At 41.8% G+C, this 24,423-nt stretch overlaps 1 protein-coding gene across 1 annotated transcript in view; it reads right to left on the bottom strand.

Moving 5' to 3' along the window:
- Positions 1-24,423, bottom strand: part of SRGAP2 (SLIT-ROBO Rho GTPase activating protein 2) — a 212,878-nt gene that overhangs the window by 104,527 nt on the left and 83,928 nt on the right. Inside the window, exon 3 of the mRNA XM_070941550.1 lies at positions 15,746-15,908. Coding sequence (XP_070797651.1) covers positions 15,746-15,908 — 163 coding nt within the window. The remainder of the gene's footprint in view (positions 1-15,745; positions 15,909-24,423) is intronic.

Genomic DNA, 24,423 nt, shown 5'->3' with positions numbered 1-24,423 from the left:
ATATCTATATATACTCACAGATGGGAAGACTTTATAGTTTTAACTTGTATTTTTATGTAGCATGAGGAAAATATGTAACTGTAAATTCCATACACAATTATCAAGCAACAATGTAATAGTTCACTAGCATCACGGCATCTCTAGGGAATTTCTACATAAAAATGAGCCTGTATCACAATTCAGATTATCTGTCAAGAGGCATGCCGTGATTTATGAAATGGAAGGCCAACTGAATCAATAAAGCTGCACTCTCCACTTCTCTTCCTTGAGCCCAGGCAGCTTCCATTCTCACCAGCCTTAAAGCTAGACTGAAACCGATCTAAAAAATTTATTTCATCTAAGAATGTAATTGGATGTAACTATAACTGAATTGTGAACCCAAGCACTACACAGCTGTGCATCTAATCATGCTGACAGTAAATAAAATAAAAGATGATCCAATGAGTTTTGTCTTGAGCAAGTACTAAGTAGTATTGGTTGATAAGCCTGAGGCAAGAACAATATTTTGAATTAGAGCTTTGGAACTGTATATAATTTCCTGATAATAAAGGAGTTCAGTCTTATATTATAGACAAGAATGCCACAGTCTCACAAATTCATGCAACAGAAGGAAGAAGAAGAGATTGCAGCAAACTTTTATAACATAATTGGAACCCAGCCACTAGCTGAGCATATGGAGGAAACAGTGTTATGGGAAGCAAGATTCTGGTGACCTAGAAGACTCCAGTGGAGAAACAGAAGTAAAGCCAGACATGCTGAGAAGATTATCCCAGCTTCCTTCTAGATATAGTATCGCTGAGATGGTAGTTACATGTTAATGTATCTTTTTAGTTGTTTTTGAGCAAAAATAAAACGTACATTCTCAAGAAGTGGGGAATTTAAACTGATGTCAGTTTTCAATTTTTCTATGTTATATTGCATGTTGTAGCTGGTCAAAAATAAGAAGAGAGAATAGAAAAAAAGAGAAAAGATAGGGGCCCTCAATGGTTCTGTAAAACAAATTGTTGCCAGTTTAAACACAAACTGCTGTCCTTCACCAAGACCTTAAAAATCCTCCAGGAGAAGATTTTTTGTATCTCCTGGATTGTCTATTTATTTTGTGTTTCTCATACTACACATTGAGCTGTATGACAATTAGGTGGCCTTAAAAATCTGGTAAGTTCATTTTAAAAACCAAAAGCATAGTAATTATTTCTTTAAAAGTCAATGTGTAAAAAAAGAAAAACAAACAGAGGAAGAACTGGCTCAACATCCAATTTTGTATCCATGTAGAGCAGAGGTGTCAAACTTAAGACCCGTGGGTCAAAACCGGCTGGTGGGGTACTTAGATCTGGCCCGCGGGGCTGCCCTGGAAACAATTAAGGACTGGCCTGCTGTGTCAGCAAAAATGGAGCTCGGGAGGCTGTGTGCGGCCCTTCCAAGCTCCGTTTTTGACTGTGATGGCCTCCTGCAACCCTCTGCCAACAAAAACGGAGCTTGGGACGGCCACATGCTGGCAGAGCACTCAGGCCACCACAGGCACCCCCAAGATGAGTGATATCAAGTTGGCCGTGCAAACCCTGGCCACACCCACCTGACCCCCGAGGTCAAACACAACACTGATGCAGCCCTCAATTAAATTGCATTTGACACCCCTGATGTAGAGCTATTGCAGGCCCACATTAAAAAAAAAGAGAGGAGAGTTGGAATGAGAAGTCAGGTTGGAATGAAGGAATTTATTGTTCTTTTCTAAACTAGGCTCTGTTTAAATGCCTTACCTTCAAATTTTACAGAGTTTTAAAAAGAGCACTTTTTACAAAAGAAAAAAAAACTTTATTACTGATGCTTGAAAAGGTGTTTGAAAAGAAAGAATGGAAACAATATCAAAGTAATGTATCCCCCAAAGATTTATAGATAGGGAATCAGAATATAATATGAGTAAAGAGGGAGTTCATCACAACACAAGAATAAAATTCTTCTCCCTAAGTGGACACAATCTATGCATTATTAGAACAGTGATTCTCTCCAAGTGAGATGTGTTAAGATCTGTGGGATCCAGAAGGGACACAAGCCAAGTAATAACCCCTTAAAGTCCTTTATGCCGCTAAATATTTAACCATTCTTACAATGGTCTTTTCATCTCATTTCAATCACACTACACTTCAGGCATAGCTTCTTTCATTATTCTTATAATTTCACCTATTGTACAGCAGGTAGGGGTGTGTGTTTGTGTGTGTGTGTGTGTGTGTGTGTGTGTGTGTGTATGCATATACACCCATATGCACACATAAACTGAAAGAAGCAGCCCTGTTCAAAGTTTACACATAAAGAATGTCGATCCTACATTTATTAGAATTTGAACACTGATACAAAACAGAATTATCAGAACACATTCTGAGCGCAGAATATTTATTTATTTATTTATTTATTTATTTATTTATTTATTTATTTATTATGTATGTATGTATGTATGTATGTATGTATGTATGTATTTATTTATTTATTTATTTAACATGTACAAGATAACAAGTATAGGTATGAACATAAACATGAACAAAGGAAGTAAATACAGATAAATGAAGACAGTAAGACAGGGATGGTAGGCACCCTGGTATGCTTATGGACACCCCCTATGTGGACCTCTTAAGAATGGGGTGAGGTCCACGGTAGACAGTTTGGGATTAAAGCTGTGAGTGTTTGAGGCTGTAACAACGGAGTCAGGTAGAGCATTCCAGGCATTGACCACTCTGTCGCTGAAGTCGTATTTTCTGCAATCGAGTTTGAAGAGGTTTATCTTGAGTTTGTATCAATTGTTTGCCCGTGTATTATTGTGGTTGAAGCTGAAGAATTCGTTGACAGGCAAGATGTTGTAGCAGACAATTTTGTGTACTATGCTTAGATCAGACCACAGGCAGCGTAGTTCCAGATATATGTGTTTATATTCAATTAGTATACCATACAGTTAGTCCTCAACCTACTACTGGTAATTTAGGGACTGTATTATGATGGACCTCCCAGGGCTACTTTTGACTCAGATTTGAAGTCCTCATGGTCACGTGATCAGACATTGGGCACTTCGAAACTGGCCCGCATTTATGGACATTTGCAGCATCCTATGTTCACATGACTGAGATTTATAACTTTTTTTGCTGGAAATTGGTGTTTACTTCCAGGTTCCACCCATTGTGGAAAATGAATTCACTTAACAATTGTTTGTTTAACGACTGCAACATTTGCTTAACAACTGTCACAAAAAATCAGAAAATTGGGGAAAGTGTTGTGATCCACTTAACAACTGGCATCACTTACTACCATAATTCTAAGCTCGATTAGGGTCATATATTGAGGACTATCTGTATTTGGAACTATCTCTTTGCTGGAAAAAATTGAAAAATGGAATTTCACCCCTATAAAACCTTCTATTCTGTTCTTTACTCATTGCTTTTCTCCCTTATAATATTCCAAGACTAGTCCAACGTTCAATAGCAAACACTAGTGTTCCAATTCATTGAATAATCTTGCTATGATGGAAAAATCTTAACCAGCAAACTGCATTTTGAGTAAATTAAAAGCATTGACAATACATTTTGCATACCACCCTATTTTTCACTTTGGCAGTCAACCTGACTTCCCTTATCACTAGAGATACTTTTGAAGTGGTTGGCGGCCTTCCATCCATAGCTCAAATAAATGAGGCCCTTCTTCATATCATAGTCTTGAAAAGAATCCCTTCATCATGTTATACAAAGATAATTCCTTAATCGGATTATATTATACCATCTTGCAAGCTGTTTCTAATAGCAAACAAATTTAACAGTGGAGGCTGAAAACAGACTTCTGAAAAGCTTCACAAGACCTAAATATATAAATTGCTTCTGGAAGTTTGGAAGTTAATCATGTAAAAGGAAACTGATGACAAAGGATGACAGCCAAAATAACTTTGTAACATCTTCATTTTAAAAGAAGGAAGATCTTGCAGTAAATGACGAGAGAAATTGTTGTGGCCTGCAAATTGCTCAATGAAAGGCTAAATTATCCATTAGTTTTGCATTTGTTTTACAGAAAATTTAAACTATTCTTTGACGCACTGTTGAAAGAATCAAGAGGCAGCCCCCTTTCCTCATGGAATCCATAACTATGTCAGGGTTCAGTAACTGTCAATAACTGTGACAGGATGCATCTTTCCTTCTCTGCGATAAGGGCTAAGACACAAATTGTGTCTCATACAGACTTTATCACACTCACAGACCCATATAGCCGGAAGGACAGATTATAGGGACAGGCATGACTTAGAACTATCCTTGAAAGGGAGTTGCTTCATCTGGCACAGTAGCAGTTCATCTCTTGAGCTTCTCAGTTTGTCATGATCATGCTTCACATCTAGTATTAACAATTCACTAAACATTTTGGTGTGATCTGAATCAAAATGAACTTTTGAAACTTGCAAACCAGGCATAATTGTAAACTTCTTTTCTTAGGCTTTTCTAGGCACCTGTTTTAAACACTTATTCATGCTTTTTGTTTATTAACACTGATTTGAATAAATGTACATTAAGTAACTTTCACTTATTAATGTTTGTGCTTATTAGATGCAAGCTCTACATTATACATGCATTTATCCTCCAGATGCAAACTCTCATAAATTTTCTCGTAAACGAAGCAAAGCACAGAGGCAATAAAGTTTACTTCTAGATGCTTACATTGTCTCTTTTATTTTTATTGTCCCTACTTTTTAAATGTAAGCAGTTCAGAGTGATATAAAGTTGAATGACCTCTAAATTGTACTAAATAAATAAATAAATAAGAAAAGAACTACAAGGAAACTAAAAAAAACAGTTATTCTCTTTCTAGCTCTGAGAAGTTATTTAGCAATGTTATAAACACCTTTATAATGCTCTTAGGCAACATAGCTTTAAAGCTTATTTAGGATAAAACATGGATGAAAACAGTAGATGAAAGGCCAATTACTGTACAGCAGTAGCAATAGCACTTAGACTTATATACTGCTTTGTAGGGCTTTATAGCCCTGTCTAAGTGGTTTACAGAGTCAGCACATTGCTTCCAAAAACCTGGGTCCTCATTTTACTGACCTCAAAAGGATGGAAGGCTGAGTCAACCTTGAGCCTGTGAGAATTGAACTGCTGAAATGTACACAGCCAGCAGTCAGCAAAATTAGCCGGCAATACTGCATTCTAACCACTGCACCACCACAGCTCATAAATATTCAAAGCTTTAACCAAATATTTTCTAGTAGTTTGGATTTTTTTCATTCAGCACAGATAGACTAGGTTATTGCAAATGCACATGCAAAAGTGACTTTAATTTGTGCAACATGAGATTTCATATATCTTCCCCTAAGGACAAGATTAATAGAAAAGGACTATCCTTCATGAACAAATCAATTTCAGTTACCTACATTCTGTTTAACATATCTGCATCTAAATCAGATACAAAAATTCATGCAATTGGAAACTATCCAAACAAGACAGTATTATTATAAAACTACATGACATCATGAACAAGCATCAGAAACTAATACTATCAATGAATCAAAAAACCTACAATTAAAATACATAAAAGATACATGGCATCAGCCACTAAAATCCAACAGCAAATTAAGCACTATGTGAGAAGGCTAAGGAATAAAAATATATCTTAAGGTTTTCTTGTAAAGCTTGCCAAAGAAAAGGTTCTCCAAATTAATGATCAATTGCATATTTCGTTCAGCAGAGCAGGACTTCATGCATAAAAGATCTAAAGACACCCTAGAGTCAAGCTCAGTTTCTGGTGATTGTATTCATGCTGTTTTCTTGGCAGTGTTGCCTTGTTTTATCCAAAACACAAAGTGGGGACCAATCTTATCTCTGTGGGAATGATGTTCCACAGGAAGGGAGCCACCACAGAGAAGCTTCTTCCTCTTAGTCCTGATAAATGGACTTCCTTAAAGAGAGGGGATCTTTAGCATACCTACCTCCTGCTTTGGTGGGTTGAGTAGATGTAACTGGGAAAAAGACAGTCCTTCAAATAACCTGGCCCCCAAGGTTTCCCCTTCCCTACCTTTATCATCATGAGAACTAGGTAGGCTCATGTCTGAGATAGTTACTCAAATTATGTTTTTGCACCAGCCTCATTTGTCTTTTATCAGATAATTTATTTGGTTACAGTTCTTCGTCTTGTTCCTCAAGACTATTCCTATTGCCCATTATACACAGAGTCTTGCAACTGAGCTGAATGAACCTCCCCATCCCAATTTTTAAAGAACCAATAACTCATTATTCACGGTTTCTTTATTCTGGATTTTACATTAGAACAGAACCCCCATGTATGCAAAGGGCTGCTTCCATATGTTCTTGCATGTCTGTATTCCTCAAATTAAAGTACAGATGGTTACAGTGTTGAAAGAAGTTATTATTTAATTGGCAAGTGCTAATTTATCCTTACACAAGTAACCAATGTTAATTTGCAGCCCAAACTCCAGGGAAAATTTCAATAATTTTCACTGCAACAACAGATTTCTTATTTTATAAAATTACACTAGTAATATGTTTTAAATGGAAGTCATTAGCAAAGAAGCAAATAAAGTGATGAAATTAGAATCTTCTTAATTGTTGGATCACTTGTAAAAGAATTGTATATCAACTAGATATGATGTAGGTAGACAGAGTTGCTTCAAAGAGCTTTCTTCTAATTTTATAACTATTTTTACACAGGTAATGTTTGTTTTTACTATCTTCAGTCCAAATCAATCCACTGCAGGATAAATATTCCTTCACTAAAGTTTATGGATCATAATCCTGCTATGCTGTACCAGTGAGGTTAGTAGATAGACGCTTTTCAACTTTCCAGTCTAGGGCTAAAAGAAAACGAACATTGTCTTACCTGAATGTTCCTTTTCGGAGTACTGCAACTGCAGTCCATAGCTGGGTTTCTTCATCATCAGTTCCTTTTGACTGGGTGAAATTTTAGATACATCTCTCCTCGCCCTGTGGCCACGCCCACTGCTCCCATAATGCACCAGTCTTTGAACAAAGGCGCGACCACTAATATAGTCCAAGAAAGGACCAACAGGTCGACAACAATAACAAGTCCAGACAACAGTAGTCCAATAATAGAAAAAAACAATGGAGGGGATGGACTGCAGTCGCAGTACTCCGAAAAGGAACATTCAGGTAAGACAATGTTCGTTTTCCAGAGTACTGCTCCTGCAGTCCATAGCTGGGATATACCCAAGCCCAGAATCAACAAGGGTGGGAAACTAAAGGCCCCCGGAGTCCTGCCTCGCTAGCACACTCTGCAGGACACGACGGCCAAAGGAAGCCTCAGCCGAGGCAAATGAATCCACCCTATAATGTCTGATAAAGGGTGTCACCGAGGACCAGGTGGCAGCCCGGCAGATGTCAGAAACAGATGCCTGAGTGGCCCAAGCAGCTGACGTTGCCGCACTATGAGTAGAGTGAGGCAAAATCCCGGCTGGGACCTGCCTGGTCTGACATTCATAAGCGGTGGATATGCACGCCTTAATCCACCTGCCCACAGTCGATGGAGATATCTTCTGGCCCAAGGATCTTGGATGGAAGGATATCAAAAGGGCCTCCGTTTTCCTGAATGACTCAGTCCTGCGAATATAACGCCGGAGGGCCCTGCACACGTCAAGGGTGTGCCAATCCTTCTCACATTGGTGCTTGGGTGACAGACAGAAGTCAGGAAGGATTAATTCCTGAGCGCGATGAAAATAAGAGTTTACTTTCGGCAAAAAAGCCGGGTCCAGGCGAAGAACAACCGTATTAGCGTGGAAAATACACAAGTCGTTCCGGATTGACAGAGCTGACAGTTCGGATATCCGTCTGGCGGATGTGATCGCCAAGAGGAATGCGACCTTATAAGACAAGTACTTAAGAGACACAGAGCCCAGCGGTTCGAAAGGGGGACTTGAAGGACTTGAAGAAGCGCTTGAAGGACAAGGGAAAGGTCCCAGGTCGGGTATCGCCGAACCGGAGGTGGACGCAAGTTCATAGCCCCATGCAAGAATTCTCTGAGTTGGGGATGGTGAGACAGAGACGAGTAAGGCGGACAGCGAACCACAGTGGACAAAGCAGCAGTCTGTCGACGAAGGGTAGACGGTGACAAGCCCTTTTCCAGGCCAGACTGTAAGAAGCAGAGGATGTCCACGACCTGAGCCGACGTAGGGTCCACCAAGTTGTCAGCACACCAGGCACAGAAAGCCCGCCAAGAGGACTCGTATATGCGCGATGTCGAAGGTCTGCGAGACGCCTGTATAGTGCTTATGACAGAATCGGGGAGACGGTCCTTGCGCAGGATGACCCGCTCAAACGCCAAACAGCCAATTGGAGCCATCCTGGATCTGGGTGGAACACCGCTCCTTGGCGTAGAGAGAGACGGCTCGGTGGGATCTCCCACGGCGGAAGTATGGACAGAGCCACCAGGTCGGCATACCATGGCCGACGAGGCCAACTGGGAGCTACCAGGAGAAGTTCCGCACGTTCTTCCAACAATTTTCGAATGACTTGAGGAATCAACGGAAGTGGGGAAAGGCGTACAAGAGGCCGGGAGGCCAGCGGCACCGTAGGGCGTTGTGGTCCTCTGCCATCTGAGTTGGATATCGTGACACAAATCTGGGAAGCTGGGCGTTCGTCGGACTGGCGAAGAGGTCTACAACAGGCAGGCCGAAGATGGAGACAGCCTCCTGGAAAATCTCGGGATCCAGTTGCCATTCTGACTGGTCTATCAGTTGTCTGCTCAGCCAATCTGCTCTGACATTGTCCACACCCGAGATGTGATCGGCCTTCAGAGACAGAACTTGACCTTCGGCCCAAGAGAACAGCTTCTCTGCTTCCAGCATCAGGTCCCTCGACCTCGTGCCTCCTTCTTTGTTTATATGGGCCTTGGCGGAGATATTGTCCGTGAGGACGAGAACGTGCTGGCCCCGCAGCAAGGGCTGAAAGTGACAGAGAGCTAGGCGAATCGCTCTCAACTCCAAGATGTTGATACTCAATGTTTGTTCCGAAGATGACCAGCGGCCCTGCACCATCTGATCGTTGAGATGGGCTCCCCAGCCCAGGAGACTGGCATCCGAGGTCAATGTCAGCCGATCCGGGAGCAGGAACTGTGTGCCGAGAAGAAGGTTGGGACTTGTCCACCAGTTGAGGGACATGGAAATTTGAGGGGGGAGCGAAACTTTGTGGAGAGAATCGCTGCGACCCGTGCGTTGAAAAGGTAGGAGGAACCACTGCAACGGCCTCGTGTGTCTGCGCGCCCATGGCACTATCGAGAAGCACGAGACCATTTTCCCCAACAACTGGGATAGATGTAGAAGAGGAACAGTCTGCTTGGATTGAATGAGCCGAATCAGGTTGCGAATGCTTTCCACCCTGTCCGGGGACAGGGAGACTTGGCCCCGCGCAGAGTCGATCACCGCCCCCAAGTGTTGGAGAACAGTGGTCGGGTGTAGATGACTCTTTGGGAAATTGATCGAAAACCCGTGGGCCTGAAAGGAGCCGATGACATGGGCCAGGTCCCGAGATGCTTGGCTTCTGGAGGAGGACAGGACCAGAACGTCGTCCAGATAGCACAAAACCCTCACGGGTAACATCCGGAGAGCAGCCGCCACTACCGCCACCAGTTTTGTGAAAGTCCTTGGAGCAGATGACAAGCCGAAGGGCATGGCACAGTACTGATAATGGTCCTCCCCAAGTTGGAAACGCAGGTACTGGCGATGGGCCGGGAGAACCGGCACGTGCAGATACGCCTCCTTGAGATCGACAGACTGGAGGAGGTCGCCCCGTCGCACTCCAGCGAGGATGGACCCCAGGGAGTGCATCTTGAACCTGCGGTAGCGGACCGACAGATTCAGCTGCTTCAGATTTAAAATGGCCCTCCAACCCCCCGAATGCTTGGGGACCAAAAAGAGAGTCGAATAGAATCCCTTGCCATGCTGATCCAGTGGGACCGGTTCGATTGCACGGATAAGGAGCAGGTGGAGGACCTCCTTCCGCAAGAGAGCCGCCTTGTCGGGGGACAGGTGGGTCGGACAGCGGACGTAACGAACCGGAGGGCGGCCCAGAAACTCGATGGCCAAGCCTTGAGATACTGTCCGAAGAATCCAGGCATCCCTGGTTGAGCGTTCCCATTGGTGGCTGAAAAGTTGAAGCCGTCCGCCAATGGGATCCTGCAGACTGTAGTCATTTCCCTCGACGGGACTGGCGGAAACCGGCACCACGGAAGGGGCGTCTAGAGTTGCTGGCTCTGGACCTGTCCCGAAAACGTTGTCTGTCCGATGATCGGTCGGACCCAGGAAAAAAACTGCGCTGTGAGTAGGGGCCCCCCGACCCCGACGAGGCCCGAAAGGGCTGACGTTGAGAATAGGGTGCGTAGCGCCGTTCCGGTCTGCGGTACGAAGACGCGGGCATCACCTTTCTTTTATCCTTGTCTTCGATCAAGACAGGATCCAGGGCAGGACCAAAGAGGTTCGGGGCCTTGAAAGGGGCCGCCGCCAACTTCCACTTTGCTTTGGCGTCCGCTCTCCAATTTCTGAGCCAAAACAGTCTGCGAGATGTCACTGACGAGGCCAAGGCCCTCGAAGCGAACTTGACCGAGTTTAACGAGGCATCCGCTGAATATTCTGTGGCAGCCACAATTTTATTGATATCTTGGTGAAGACGTGTGTCTTCCGGCGGTAGCTTCTCTTGAAGTTGCCTCAGCCAAAGCAACGTGGCTCTATTAAAGAACGACGTAGCAGTCGCCGTCCTAATTGTCCAAGCAAGGGATTGATGCTCCTTACGAAAGGAGAGTTCAGTCTTTCTGTCCTCTGATTTAAGAACGTCCAAGGCGTCCGAAGACAAGAGCGAAGAAGAGGAAAGGCTTGCAATCGGAGGGTCAACCGCAGGTAAGGATAATAGAGAGTCCAATTCCGGAGCCCCACAATACAGCTTTTTGTCCAGGCTGGTAGGACCCATCAGAGAGCCTGGTTGAGACCAGAGGGACTGAAGCACATCAGCAAAAAGTTGAGGGCATGGGATGAAGTCCTTGCCCGGCTTGGACGAGGAAAACAGGGCCTCATGAGGAGCTGAGGAAGTAGATGGTTCCACAGACGGGACTCCCATATTGGTGACCTGCTTAGCTTTATGCAGCAGTGATTTAAACAATGAGGGCCGGAACAAGCCTGAAAAGGCAGGGGTGTCCGGTGGAAGGCCTTCATCCTCTGAGAATTCCAATTCCTCCGGAAACTCACCCTCTTGCTCAGAGTCATCAGAAGAGATGCGAGCCAACCGGGAAGGAGACTTGGAATGAGCGTGAGCAGTTGAGTCAGAAGTACAAGGCTGAGCTGGGGGAGGTTGCTGAAGAACAGATTGGTGGAGTCCAGCAGCCAATATAGAGGAAAGAGCAGTGGACAACGCCGCCTGTAAATCCACCTGGGGAGTCAACAGCTGACCGTCTGGACCCCGAAGTCCGGCAGCGGTCGGGGTAAAAGTTGCCTCTGCCCGACGGGAAGATGGAGCATGAGGAGCTGCAAGGCCCACGGTTGAAACGTCAGGTAAGGACATGGAGGCCCTCTTAGCGCAAAAAAGACCAGCCTGAGCCTGAGAGGTGGAGGCGTCACGATCCTCGCCGAGGTCAGGAACGGCCTCAGGCGCCAAAGATGAGCTATGTTGTGGGGATAGCTGTTGGCTGGGAGCAAAGACAGAGGCTAAGGAGGCCTGTCTGGCCCTATCATACTGTCTTTCGAGCGCCTTGTGTCGGCGCTGGGCATCCTTCTCTGCCGCTGATGAAGACCTGCGCTGGTGAGAATCAGCATGAGCGACCGTAGCCCTTCCACACGATTTTGATTTGTGTTTGGACGGGGCCCTTGGTGGGCTGGGCTCCCGCTCTGAGTCAGAAGACAAGTATGAATCTGCCATCTCAGGAATGTTAGTCCAATATATCTATATATATATATACAAATGTTTTTGTTCTTTTTTTTTTTTAAGTCTTTATGATTTTGTTGATTTTTTTGATGTTTTGAATTTTTTTTTTAAATATATATTATAAAGGTATAACTATAAACTGCTGTAACTTATATACAGTAACACCAGTAGCCCTGTATGACGGGCAACAAAAGGTGCAGTAGAAAAGGCCCAGGAAGCCCCCAAAGGCAAAGTCAATAAGGTGGTCTAGAGCAGGCAAGGCTAGCTTCAGGTCCCAGCAGCACAGGGACAGCAACGAGGTTGAGATGGCTAAACGAGAGGCTAAGCAATCAACGTGGGCGAGAGCTAAGCGAAAAGTCTGCCGCCAAGGAAAAGATCGGCCAGCCAAGAGATTGACAGAAAATGGCCGCCGGAATGCCGACCGCCCCCAAAATGGCGCCCGCAGTGCTCGGGACCGCGTGGGCTGATAGCGGCTAGCTCAGGGCGTGCTCTGAAAGGAGTCCCAGCAACTCGCACCTCAGACCGGCAATATACTTCAAAAGGCGTCACCCAAAGGTCGGACGCCTCGCTCTCTCACCACCAACAGATCGGGACGGCACGGTGCTCCAGAGACTGACGATCGAAGGATCTCCTCAGCGCAGCACTCTCGGCAGAAAACTGAGGCCTGTCGAGACCCCATGCTCGACAATCTGACGATGGGATCTTTCCTGTAGAAGCGGAAGTACCGAGCAGGGGGGGGGGGGGTGTGATTCGGGATGTCAGTTCTGAGCACGATCTGGTGATGGTGGGTGTGAGAAGGAGTAGGCGGGCGGTCACAATGCGGCCGAGATAGGATGCTGAACAGCTGCTGCGCGTTGCCGTTCCTAATTGCTGGGGCGCGCCAGCAGAGAGGAGCCCGGAAATACGGCTAATGGGCGTGCTTATTTAACCTGCGCTGAGTGGCGGTGACGCCCAACGCCGACTTTGTATTATCTTTACCTGAACTCAGCAAGCGTTTGCAGCACCTCCGGACGCTGAATAAACTGTTTCCTGCCTTAACGAGCCTTGACTGCAGCGTGGTTTATTACCGACCTCGGGTGTGAAGCGAGAGAGCTGAGAGGCCTTGCTGAGCGAATCTTCGGTCCAGCCAGCAAGCGCCGAGTAAACGTCAGAGCCTGCAGGGCAAACCGTGCAAGACTCCGGAGCCGCTTCAACGAGAGCCGATCCACAAGAAAAGGTGTGGGGGTGATCACGGCAACCGCAACACCCGCGTCCACACCAGCGGCTGTAATTAAGGGTAGGGGACCGCCCCGAAGTACCCTGGCTGCGGTCTGACGGCTGTCAGAAGCCCCGAGGGAGAACGGACTGGCGCCCCAGACTCGATTCTTGCTCCCTGCAGCCTTCTTTAATACAGGCTCTCACCGAGATAAAAACTAAACAAAAATAAATGAAAACCTGAACGCTAGAAAGCTAAATTCCTGTAATGTGAATACGAAGAAAGAAAAAACACACCAGTCTTCAGTGACTGAGTGAAAAGACTGGTGCATTATGGGAGCAGTGGGCGTGGCCACAGGGCGAGGAGAGATGTATCTAAAATTTCACCCAGTCAAAAGGAACTGATGATGAAGAAACCCAGCTATGGACTGCAGGAGCAGTACTCTGGAAAATGACTAGGTCAAAGTCAGACAGGTTTCCTACATAACACCTAGGTCTCCAGTGTCTCTAGTGTTGCTTCATTTTATGATTTGTTCAGTAGTTAAACAGGTTAGCTACTTGCTTGTTAACAAATCTGCCACTTATGAGCCTTGATACTGGGCCTTTATCAGTTGCCTTGTGCTAGTTCACACTTTTCAGATTGATCGTAACACTAAAGGAGGTTTCCAGCAAAGAAGACAATCAGGAGAGGTTCTGGGTACCGTCACATAGTATTTCCATTTCACATATCACATGTCACTTGAAGAAAGATTCCCCAGCAGGGACTGATACAAAGAGCTATAGACTAGTGACACACAAGAAGCCGAAAGCGAGTTAATATATGAAGCTGTCTTGGCATTTAACCAAGTTGGCAGTGTTGTTACTTAGATACTAAAATCACGCTTTTTGTTTCCTGACAAGTAACAGCTCCTTCCTATGCATATTTGAGCAGGGAGGGGGAAGAGAGAAAGAAAATTTATTATTTGGGTAGAAAATAAATAATGGAATATTTATACTTATATTTAAAATTACAGTGTAGCTATTCTAAAACTTAATGCAGGTAGCAAACCTATTTTAAATCCCCATGATAAGTTACTGTACTTTTATGTTTTTATAGCAATTTCATTTTAGGTTACCATTCACTCTACCATATGCTTTTCTTTCTTTCCTTTTTTTAAAGCAGAGCTATACTCATTTTTCTTTCTGAGAAAATTTTAAATTATGTTGAGAGGCACTAAATTAGGCAGTTGCTATCATGATGCACTTTTTAAAAAAGTTCCAACAGGCCAGTGTCAGAGCCCTGAGCCAAAGAGTAGTCCTATCTTAGTACAACAGATCATTTTAATTTAATTTAATTTAATTTATTAAACTTGTATGCCACTTGACTCTCAATGATTCTGGGAGGCTCACAAATATAAAACAAATTACAATAAAATAAATATAACAGAAAGAAATAAAAGATAAAAAATAACAAGCATGATGAAGTGAGAGGTCTCCCTCTCCCAAGGCCTAGATGAAAAGCCAGGCTTTTACAACTCTTCCAAAGAAGAACCCTCCAGATCTGGAAGAGGGACATCATTCCAGAGGGCAGGCACTACTACAGATTAACAAATCAAGGTACTGTGATCCTTCTGGGTTTTACTGAACTCTGACATTGGCCAGCTGGGCCCAGAAAAACTGACAATTTTAGTAAAGAAGATTTTAAAAACACTCAACCATCAGTTACTGCACATTTACTTATAAGCCAAGAGACCTATTCTCAAGAATAAACATATTAGATTGCAGCCTCCTCTGAATCTTCCCTCAATGTCTAATAGAATCATATTTTAAAATAGCATCTTATTCTCCTAAATAGATTCTTCGAAAAGCACCCTCTGTCAGATGTTGTTGCTGGCCCTACATTTGTTAAGGCTACTGCTGATCATAGCAAAAATGAACTGTTTTGCTTATATAAAAACAGGGTTACTTTAGATCTGAACACAACTGAGTATGTTCAATTCTTCATTGATCTGTTTTTATTAAGTAAAAAAATGAAATTAAAGCATAAAAGAATAAAGAGGGAATGAAAGGTCTCATTAAAAGAAAACAAGTAATGCAACTTGCTAAATCAGCAACAACACGCTCAAAATTGTAGCTGTTCCGTTAAACAATTATGAATAGCTCAGACTACTAATAATTAGTTCAGAACAGTGAAAACATCCTTCTAATGCTTCTCTGAAAAATATGTTTCCACCAGCTACTGAATAGCAAGCATAGAAAGAGCCAATGGACCTTCCTTAGGAAATTATTCCGCCACCTTGATGCCAGGATAGAAAAGACCTCCAAAGACATTCCTCTGGTTATACAGATAGAGAAAAAGAAGAGCAGGAGCCATGTTAAAAGATAGAACTTTTTAAATACCTAACCCTGCCACACTATGAGTTTAACATTCTTCAAATCAACACAATAAATTGAGCCAGAAGCAAATTGGCAGCTAAATGAAAATAACATGACATGAGAGTGACATGTTCCAACCTGCATGCTCCGATCAGCAGCCAGGCAGCTGCCTTTTGAACCAAGTTATGCATTAAACACAACTAGGCAAGAAACAATAGTGGCCAGGTGCCCATCTACATTTGCCACAACCATGTCTGGAGCCATAAAGAAGCGCATTATCACAATAAAATCGTTACCTTTTTGAAAAGTCGTCCAGAGTCTTCACTGACTTGAACAAACCGAGGGATTATATTGTTCAGATAGATGTCACTCAAAGTAGTGTGGTCCCTGCTCTCTCTCTTCACCTGATTTAAGAGGAGATTCCAGCAATTGACCGGAGAAAGAACATTTTGATCCTTCCTACAGGAGAAACAAAACCACAATATGACTTTTCTCCCAGTGTATTATTTTACACACTGAAGTTTTCAAATACAAACATTAATTCAGTTATCAAGGAAGGGAGGAAAAATGTTGGTAAAATATCATTCTGTAATCAAGAATGAATAGACAAACAATCTACAAGAACCATAAAAAAAAAATCTGTAGTTCCCTTGGTATTCATTATTTTTACCCCAAACATATCAAATTAGCTCCTTCCTAGTTTATGTGAAGTCATAACAAAAAAAAAAAAAAAAGAATGCTAGCCACCGAGCTTTTGAAAATAAAAGAATAAAACTGTAATGTAAGAAAGAATATGATTAAATACTGGCAGGTTTTACAGGATAATGACCTTTACACAGAAATATCATCAGGGTTTTGTTTGGGTTTGTCAATATGGAAAATCAAAAGATTTATCACTCAGTGAAGAAACATTGAATGACACACAGGGAGGAAGTTAAAGACCGGCAAACTGATGACCTTGTGAACTGCAGTTTTCCAGAAAGTGAACACTCAGGGAACAGAAAGTAGTATTGTACTTTTCTCAGAACAGAGCCATGCCCCATTCCCATCATAGCAACCATGAGAATTATCCCATGACAGGATATTACACAAATACTCAATCATCATTTATCTCAACAGCAAAGAAACAATATTGACAAGAAACTTTTAAATAGAGGCAAGCTTCCAGCATAACCATCTCTGACCAGCAGAAACAATTGTCCTGTGAGCTTTTAGGGCCTATGCCAATGGATTATTTTTTTTATCTTTTTGGCCATGGGGGTAAAATATTTATACAGATTTATGTGGCAACATCTAAAGTATTTCAGATACAATACTGTCTAGAATAGCCTCACTCAACCTGATGTCCTTCTGTTGTGATGACTTTAATTCTCATAATTCCAAGCCTACATAATCTTTAGCTAACAGTTGTAAGAGTTGGGGTAGGTGGGAGAAAAACTTGGCAAAAATGATAATAATAATCTAAAGTTGCTGCATCAGGCAGGCCATTTCATGCAAACAATAATGAAAATTTATGACAAAATATTGTCACAATTTTATCATAAAATTTCTTTTATATATATATAAATGTATACACGATCCTTGTTCAAGAGAAAAGGTCTTCCAGTTTGGGACACCATAGCTTAAGCTATAAAGAAACACACTGATTATTCTCTCAGCTGAAAGCAAACCAAGAATTAGTTACTGCCAACCTAACTGTTATCACACTTCTTTTCAACCTAGCATCTAGCAGTTTTAAAGCATGCAAAATTGAGTAGATAAATAGGTATCACTTCAGTGGGAAGGTGACATTGTTCTGTGCACCTCAGTGTACAGCCATGCTGGCCACACGACCATGGAAAATCTCTTTCAGACATTGCTGGCTCCCTCGGTTAAGAAACGGGCTGTTCCAAAGTCACCTAGTAAAGGCATGCCTAGAACTTAAAGTCTCCTGGTTTCTAGCCTCATGCCTTAACTCGTAGACCAAACTCGATCTTGGTATTTTTTATCTGGATTACCTCAAAGGGCTAACAAGTAGCCATTAGTGTATATTAAAGGGTTACATCTGTTCTATTTCCAGGCCAGATCATAAGCAAATCTAATGTATTCACCAATATTATATGAAATATACCGTATTTTTCAGAGTATAAGACGCACCTTTTTCCCCCCTAAAAGGAGGTGAAAATTTAGGTGCGTCTTATACACCGAATGTAGCCCCACCCACCCACTGGCCCCCACCCTTTGGCCTGTGTCTCGCAGGAGTTACCTCCTTGCAAGCAAACAGCAAGAAAAAACAGCTTCTTTCAGCTTCAGCACAGGCTAATTGGTACAAGTTGATTAGATCGGCTTCCTAGCCGGGCTCTGCTGCTTGCTGCAAAGAGGTAAATTGCTGGAGCAGATTTTTTTTTCCTTGTGCTAATCAAGCTATGCTGAAAATGAAACTGAAAGTAAAGCAGGCTGTTTGCTGCAACGAGGCAAAATTAGGCAGAGGGAGATTTCTTTTTCTTCTTTTTCCTCACTAAAAAAGGTAGGTGAAAACAATGGGAAATTTAGGGCAAAAGAGGAGAGTTCAAGATTTTAAAACACAAAAGAAAAAAAGGAGAAAGAAAAAGGCAAAAATAAAAATGGGAAGGAAGAAAAAGAAATGAAAGAGAAATATGTTATACATATTTAGAAGTAAAATATGAATAGTAGTAAGAAATAAATGGCAAATCATGATTGTAAAAATGAAATGAATAATAATTGGAATATTTGTCTCTGTATTTTTGAAATCTAGACAATGATAAGTTTTTATTTTTTTTATTTTTTTTATAAATATGAATAAGTATAAACTGTAACAATTGAAATACCTTTAATGGTATATGGTGGTGAAAGTAAAAAGGATTAAGTTGTAGCTTGGATAACAGCTAGAACATTTTTAAATTTAATTAGGGAAATTGTAATGATTGAAATATTTTTAATTTTATATTGTGATGAAAGTAAAAATGATTAAGTTGTGATTTAGAGGATTATATGGGCAAAACTATTTGGGTTATTGGGAGAGTTTAAGATGTGAAAATGAGTAATAAGGGGAAAGCTCTATTTAACTAGGGAATTGTAATAATTGAGATACTATTAATTGTATATTGTGTTGAAAGCAGAAATGGTTAAGTTGTGGTTTGGAGGAATATATGGGGAAAATTATTTGGTTTATTATTATTGATAAATATAATTAATTGATTTGTAAGAATTGGATTGCATGGATTCCAATTGGATTGGAATATTCATGTTCATATTGATTAATATACAAAAAAAGATAGTTATATAACTAATTGATTTATATTAAAATGTTGAATTTGTATTAAACAATTGTAATATTACATAATTAACCAATGTGAGGATGGATATAAAAATAGATGACAATGGGAAGGGGTATAATATAGAAGGGAAAAATTGAATTTGATTAAGATTAGAGATGAGGATTAAAGGTAATATTGGTTTTTTTAAAAAACAGATAAGGAATAAATATGGCAAAAAGGAAATATAGAAATTGTAAATTTAATTGAAATGACTAAACACTGTTTAAATTTGTGAACTGGCCAAATACTCTGTTCAAAGAAAATACATTGTATGTTTGTTATTTTTGTCTAAAAAATAAAAAAAAACTTTTTTATTAAAAAAACAAAAAAGGTAGGTGCATCTTATACTCCGGTGCGTCTTATACTCTGAAAAATACGGTAATATAACATGCCCAATCCAAAATTAATCCCCATTTATTTCCTTGTTCTGATACTATATGATTCAAAAATCAAGAAAGACTTTTACTATCTTCTAAAACTGCATAATACTGCTATACAGAATAATAAGTTTTCAAGTCCCTCCCCCCTCCCTTCCTCCCCTTCTCTTTCTCTCTCTCTCTCTCTCTCTCTCTCTCTCTCTCTCTCTCTCTCTCTCTCTCTCTCTCTCTCTCTCTCTCTCTCTCACACACACACACACACACACACACACACACACACACACAAACACACACACTTTCTGAGGCGCCAATTATTCTACTTTCATGACCAACTTTCAATTCCTTACTACTTAGATATATTTTATATCACATTTCAGTTCACATATTTTTCCACTGGAGTGCAAATTGAATCCCACCCTCCTAAATAAGTAAAACACATTCACAAACACATATCCACCAGGCTGCCTCCTTCAGGGTAAGCAATGCACTCCCAAAAAATAAATGCCACTGTACAGTGAATAAATAACAGAGGTTTCCTACCACAATGCTCCTAGAAATATCAGAAATACAAATGATCTTTGATTTCCACAGTTATTCCCACAGCAAAATAACACAAAGCAAGATTGGCTCTACAGTAAGGTGCAGGTTAATTTTATTTAAACGAAACAGCAAAATACAAGAATCCCATTTTCAAAGCAGCTGATCTGGCAGAGTTTACTGATGAAAAATGCCACAGGAAGTTTGCAATCTGAATTGCTTCAGGAATTCATATACTGTTTAAAGGAAGTAAGGCAGTTTGATTCAAAGCAACCATTAGTTCTGATTGCCAAAAAGAAGTAGCACATTCATGAAGGAGAAATACATTTATTCTGTGGTCTTGTGTTTGTATGCTGCTACTGCACAGAGAAGCTGAGACAAAGATCAAAAGGCAGCACCACAGAATGTAACAATGAACTGGCCATGGAACAAACTCTCTCTCTTGCATGCAAGTATAAAAATAGTAAAAGGTCTGCTGAACTGTATTTATATTCTTCCATAGAGCATCTGCTAACCCTAACCTGGGGCTCTCTAGATGCGTCAATATACCGTACTTCATCTCAAGTCAGTGCAATCAGGAGAAAGAATGATGGGGGATGTAGTCCCATTACTTCTGCTGAGATTCAGTTTTGATTAGTTGACCCTACGGGCTTTGCAATCCTTAAGACATCATGCTACAAAATTTCAAATGACATTGCACTGGTACAAAAAGATACAATGTTGCTTCTTAGGGCAAGTGATTGATTGGTTCCTATGCAGCAAAAGGCAGGATCTATTTTAGTTGCTGTAATAGCACAGGATTAGTAAGCCTAGGGCAATACAATAGTCAAATACTAAGGGGCACTGTGGGGACCTTACAAATTGCCTACAGGCTATGGATTTCAAACACTAGCCTTCCTGTTACAAAGACTATGTGCAGTCATTTGTTTATGAATAGCAGGCAATATCTGTTTGTTCATTTGTGACCAAGTAATTCTTTTCAGCAATCCAGATATAATTAAACTGGCCACACAGTAAAAAAAAAAATTCTAAGAACAGCATAAAGTCAAAAACTATATGCCAAATGGAAAAATAGAAGGAAGTGCTTCCATAACATATCGGAACATTATAGAATTGTAGGATTACAGAACTGTACCCCTGAACATTAAAGAGAATGAACAGGTCATTAAGACGAATGTGACACATACAGGTCAGGAAGACAGAGTGTGAACAGAACATGACAAAACAGGTTTACTGCAGGATGGCAAAAGAGTCTTTATAGGCTGTATAATCTCCACTTATATACTCAAACCTATAGTAAACGCTGAATATATATTAAGGGAAGCTGAATGCGGTTTTAAAACTGGAGAAAGAAACATCAATAACTTGCTGTATATTAGTCTAACAGCTGAAAATGAAAGGATCTGTAAACTCTAGTAATAAAAGTCAAAGAGTACAGTTTTAAAAAAAGTACATATAAACATAAAGAAGGCCAAACTGATAACAAGAAGTTTAACAGCCAGCTTTAGAACTGAGAGTAAAGATACTGAAGAGGTAGATAGCTTCTGCCTTTTACGATCAACAATATAGATGACAGTACAATGGTACATGTGAGTTTATTAAAAAGAGAAGAAAACATCTTTTCCATGTATAAAATCCCAATGTTGTTTCCTGACAGTTTTAATTTCAGCACAGGTGCATTTTAGACTAAATACTATACCTGCCTTTTGAATGGAACATGCGGGGCTAAATCAACAAAGGAACCCTGTTTGCCTAAAGTCTTAGAAATATCTAAAATGTTAGGTGCCTTCTGTTTTGTATAAACCTGTAAACCAGACACCTGGCTTTGAAAACCTAATTCCAAAGCTGTGAGCATAGCGTCATTGCCAGGAGGCAGAGAAAGATGAAGAATCACTCACACCTACACACAAACACAAAAACAAACTTTATAGCAAGATTCCTTGTGATTAAAAAGTTTTTGGAGTCAGAAATTCCTCCATGGAGATTAATTAGTCCTGAGTGAGTTTAGGTGGAGTTCTCAACTGTCTCTGAATGTAAACAATGAATTTTGGAAGCAATGTCCAAAGGGGAGAGAATATAAGATTTAAGGCAAGTATTACAGAGCTGCCTAGCCATACCAGAAAGGCTCCATCAACTTGGTGCTGTGCATATTCCCTACTCTCACACTCATCATATGCTGACCCTGGAACATTTGCCCTAAGTTTATTTAGTTCTTGGCTCAAAGTAAATTCTTCATCCCTAACTAAAAATGTTCTAAAATGCATAATACATTTGAGCTATGTAAGATTTAATCACATATGTTTCTTGGAAGAACTGAACTAGGCAGCAAGTATTTTATATACAAGGCATAAAGTAAGAAATGGTTTAAGACCGTGATGGTGAACCTCTGGCACCTCTGGCACGCGGCTCCCTCTCTGATGGCACATGAGCCGTCGCCCCAGTTCAGCTCCGCCACACATGCATGCGCCTCCCGCCACCCAGCTGGTCTTTGGGTCTCTGCTGTGCAAGCGGGGGGCGCATGCGAGGGCAGGGCAAGTGCGGAGGGGGCACCTGCACATGTGCGAGGACGGGGGTACCTGCGTAGGCATGGGGCACCTGCGCATGTGCAGGGATAGGGTACCTGCACATGCACAGGGATGGGGCACCTGCGGGGGCACGCCCACATTTGCGGGGGTGGGATGTGCATGCAGGGGCGGCATGCACATGCATTTTGGGGTTTTGGGCACACACACGCTCTTTGGGCACTCATTCCAGAAAACGTTAGCCATCACTGGTTTAAGAGATAAATAGACAGACAGACATTCCAGTGTAACTATCAGAACAGAGAATGAACATACTTATAAATTACTGGTGAAAGGTCGCTACATGCTCTAGCAAGGATATCTAAATTATCTGACACTGAACTTTTTAGGGAAGTCAAGAGGGTCCTGGATGAAACAGTTTATCTGGACTTTTTTTCCAGTGGGGTTTCTGAAATGGGACAGTAGTGGCATTGGTTGTATTTTTGGATGATCTCTGGCAGGAGTGGGAGTTAGTACATTCAGCTTGCCTCTTCTTGATCTCTCCGCAGTCTTCATTACATCAACCATGGTATTCTTTTGTGTTGGTTCTAGGAGTTGAGGGTGTGACCTCTTTCTTCTATGATCAGTCCCGATTAATACTGATAGAAAGCGAGAGATCCAGTCCATGTGCCTTCCTTTATGGGATGCCGCAGGGCTCGGTGCTCTCTGCTTCTTTTTAACTTCTACATTTCATTTTTCATTTTATTAAATTTGTATACCGCCCTACTCCCGAAGGACTCAGGGCGGTGAACAGCCATAAAATAAAACACATAGATACAAAATTTAAAATAGAGATAAAACAAATTAAATAAATTTGGCTGAACCATTTTAAAACCCCAATAATTTAAAACCAAATTTAAAATTCCCATTTAAAAAGAGGAAAAGTTTAGGTCAGGCCAGCTTGATGAAATAGGAACGTCTTAAGCGTGCGACGGAAGGTACGCAGATCCGGAATCCTCCGTATCTCCGGGGGGAGCTCGTTCCAGATCGTAGGTGCCCCCACAGAGAAGGCTCTCCCCCTGGGGGCCGCCAGTCGACATTGTTTGGCCGACGGCACCCGGAGGAGCCCCTCTCTATGGGAGCATACTGGTCGGTGGGAGGCTATTGGTGGCAGCAGGCGGTCCCGCAAATAGCCAGGTCCTAAGCCATGGAGCGCTCTGAAGGTGATGACCAAAACCTTGAAGCGCACTCGGAAGACCACCGGGAGCCAGTGCAGCTCGCGCAGGAGAGGCGTTACATGGGAGCGCCACATCGCTCAATGAGATCCTATATAACCATTAGTATGCAAATGATATCCGATTGTATAACTGAGCAATGCTATTGATGTTCTTTTGTGGTGCCTGGTGGCTGTGGGGATCTGGATGGGGAACAGGCTTCAACTGAACCCTGGTGATAAGAGTGGCTGTGGGTGCTGGGCTCTTCTGTATATAAGGGTTTACCATTGTTGGTCCGGGATAAAATTGTATTGCTCCAAATGGAGCCAGTGGATAATCTGGAAATCCATCTAGATGATGTGTGCTAGTTGTGTCCCTTCCTGATCAGGATCCTTTTCTCAGCCACTGATAATCTCTTGTATGGATTAATGCAACATGCTTTTCATGGGGCTACCTTTAAAAAGAGTTCCGCTCTGACCAACCTCTGGTAATCCAACTGTGTTTGGGCAAGCAAAATTTTCTATGGAATCCTATTCTACAAAAATTGGGTATGTGTGCGGTATTATACTTGCTTTCTAGCAAGGAACCTCCATAGATTGAGCTACGGAGAGGTGGGGGGGATGCATGATAACATTAGCAATAGCAGTACAGTCAGCTCAGCATTGTCCCTTACCAAACAGAAGTCCTTTAACAGTAAGAAAGCAGATATGGACTTCCAATGGAAATGCATATGCCTTTTGCTTTGTATCCACTGCATCTGTTGTATCCATTTCAAACAGATTTGAAATGCTATCATCATTTGTACAAAGTAAATTCTATTGGACTTCCGAAAGTCTTTCATTCAAATCTTTTATCTGAAATAGTAGGGAACTGGAATTTATTTAAGAAGCAGACAGGGGTTTTTTTCAAGGTAGTTTTGCACAGATCTTAAAACTCATTTCTAAAAACTTTAACTGAAACCGCGATATCATGGGTGTAATAATAAAATTGTAAATTAAATGAAGAGTTACTCTAATTAAAACAGCTTC

Source organism: Pituophis catenifer, unplaced genomic scaffold (genome assembly GCF_029215685.1).
Source record: "Pituophis catenifer annectens isolate HBS135680 unplaced genomic scaffold, rPitCat1.0.hap2 SCAF_3, whole genome shotgun sequence".
Classification (NCBI taxonomy): domain Eukaryota; kingdom Metazoa; phylum Chordata; class Lepidosauria; order Squamata; family Colubridae; genus Pituophis; species Pituophis catenifer.
Note: the sequence above shows the minus strand (reverse complement) of the source record. Positions and strands in the feature narration are given on the sequence as shown.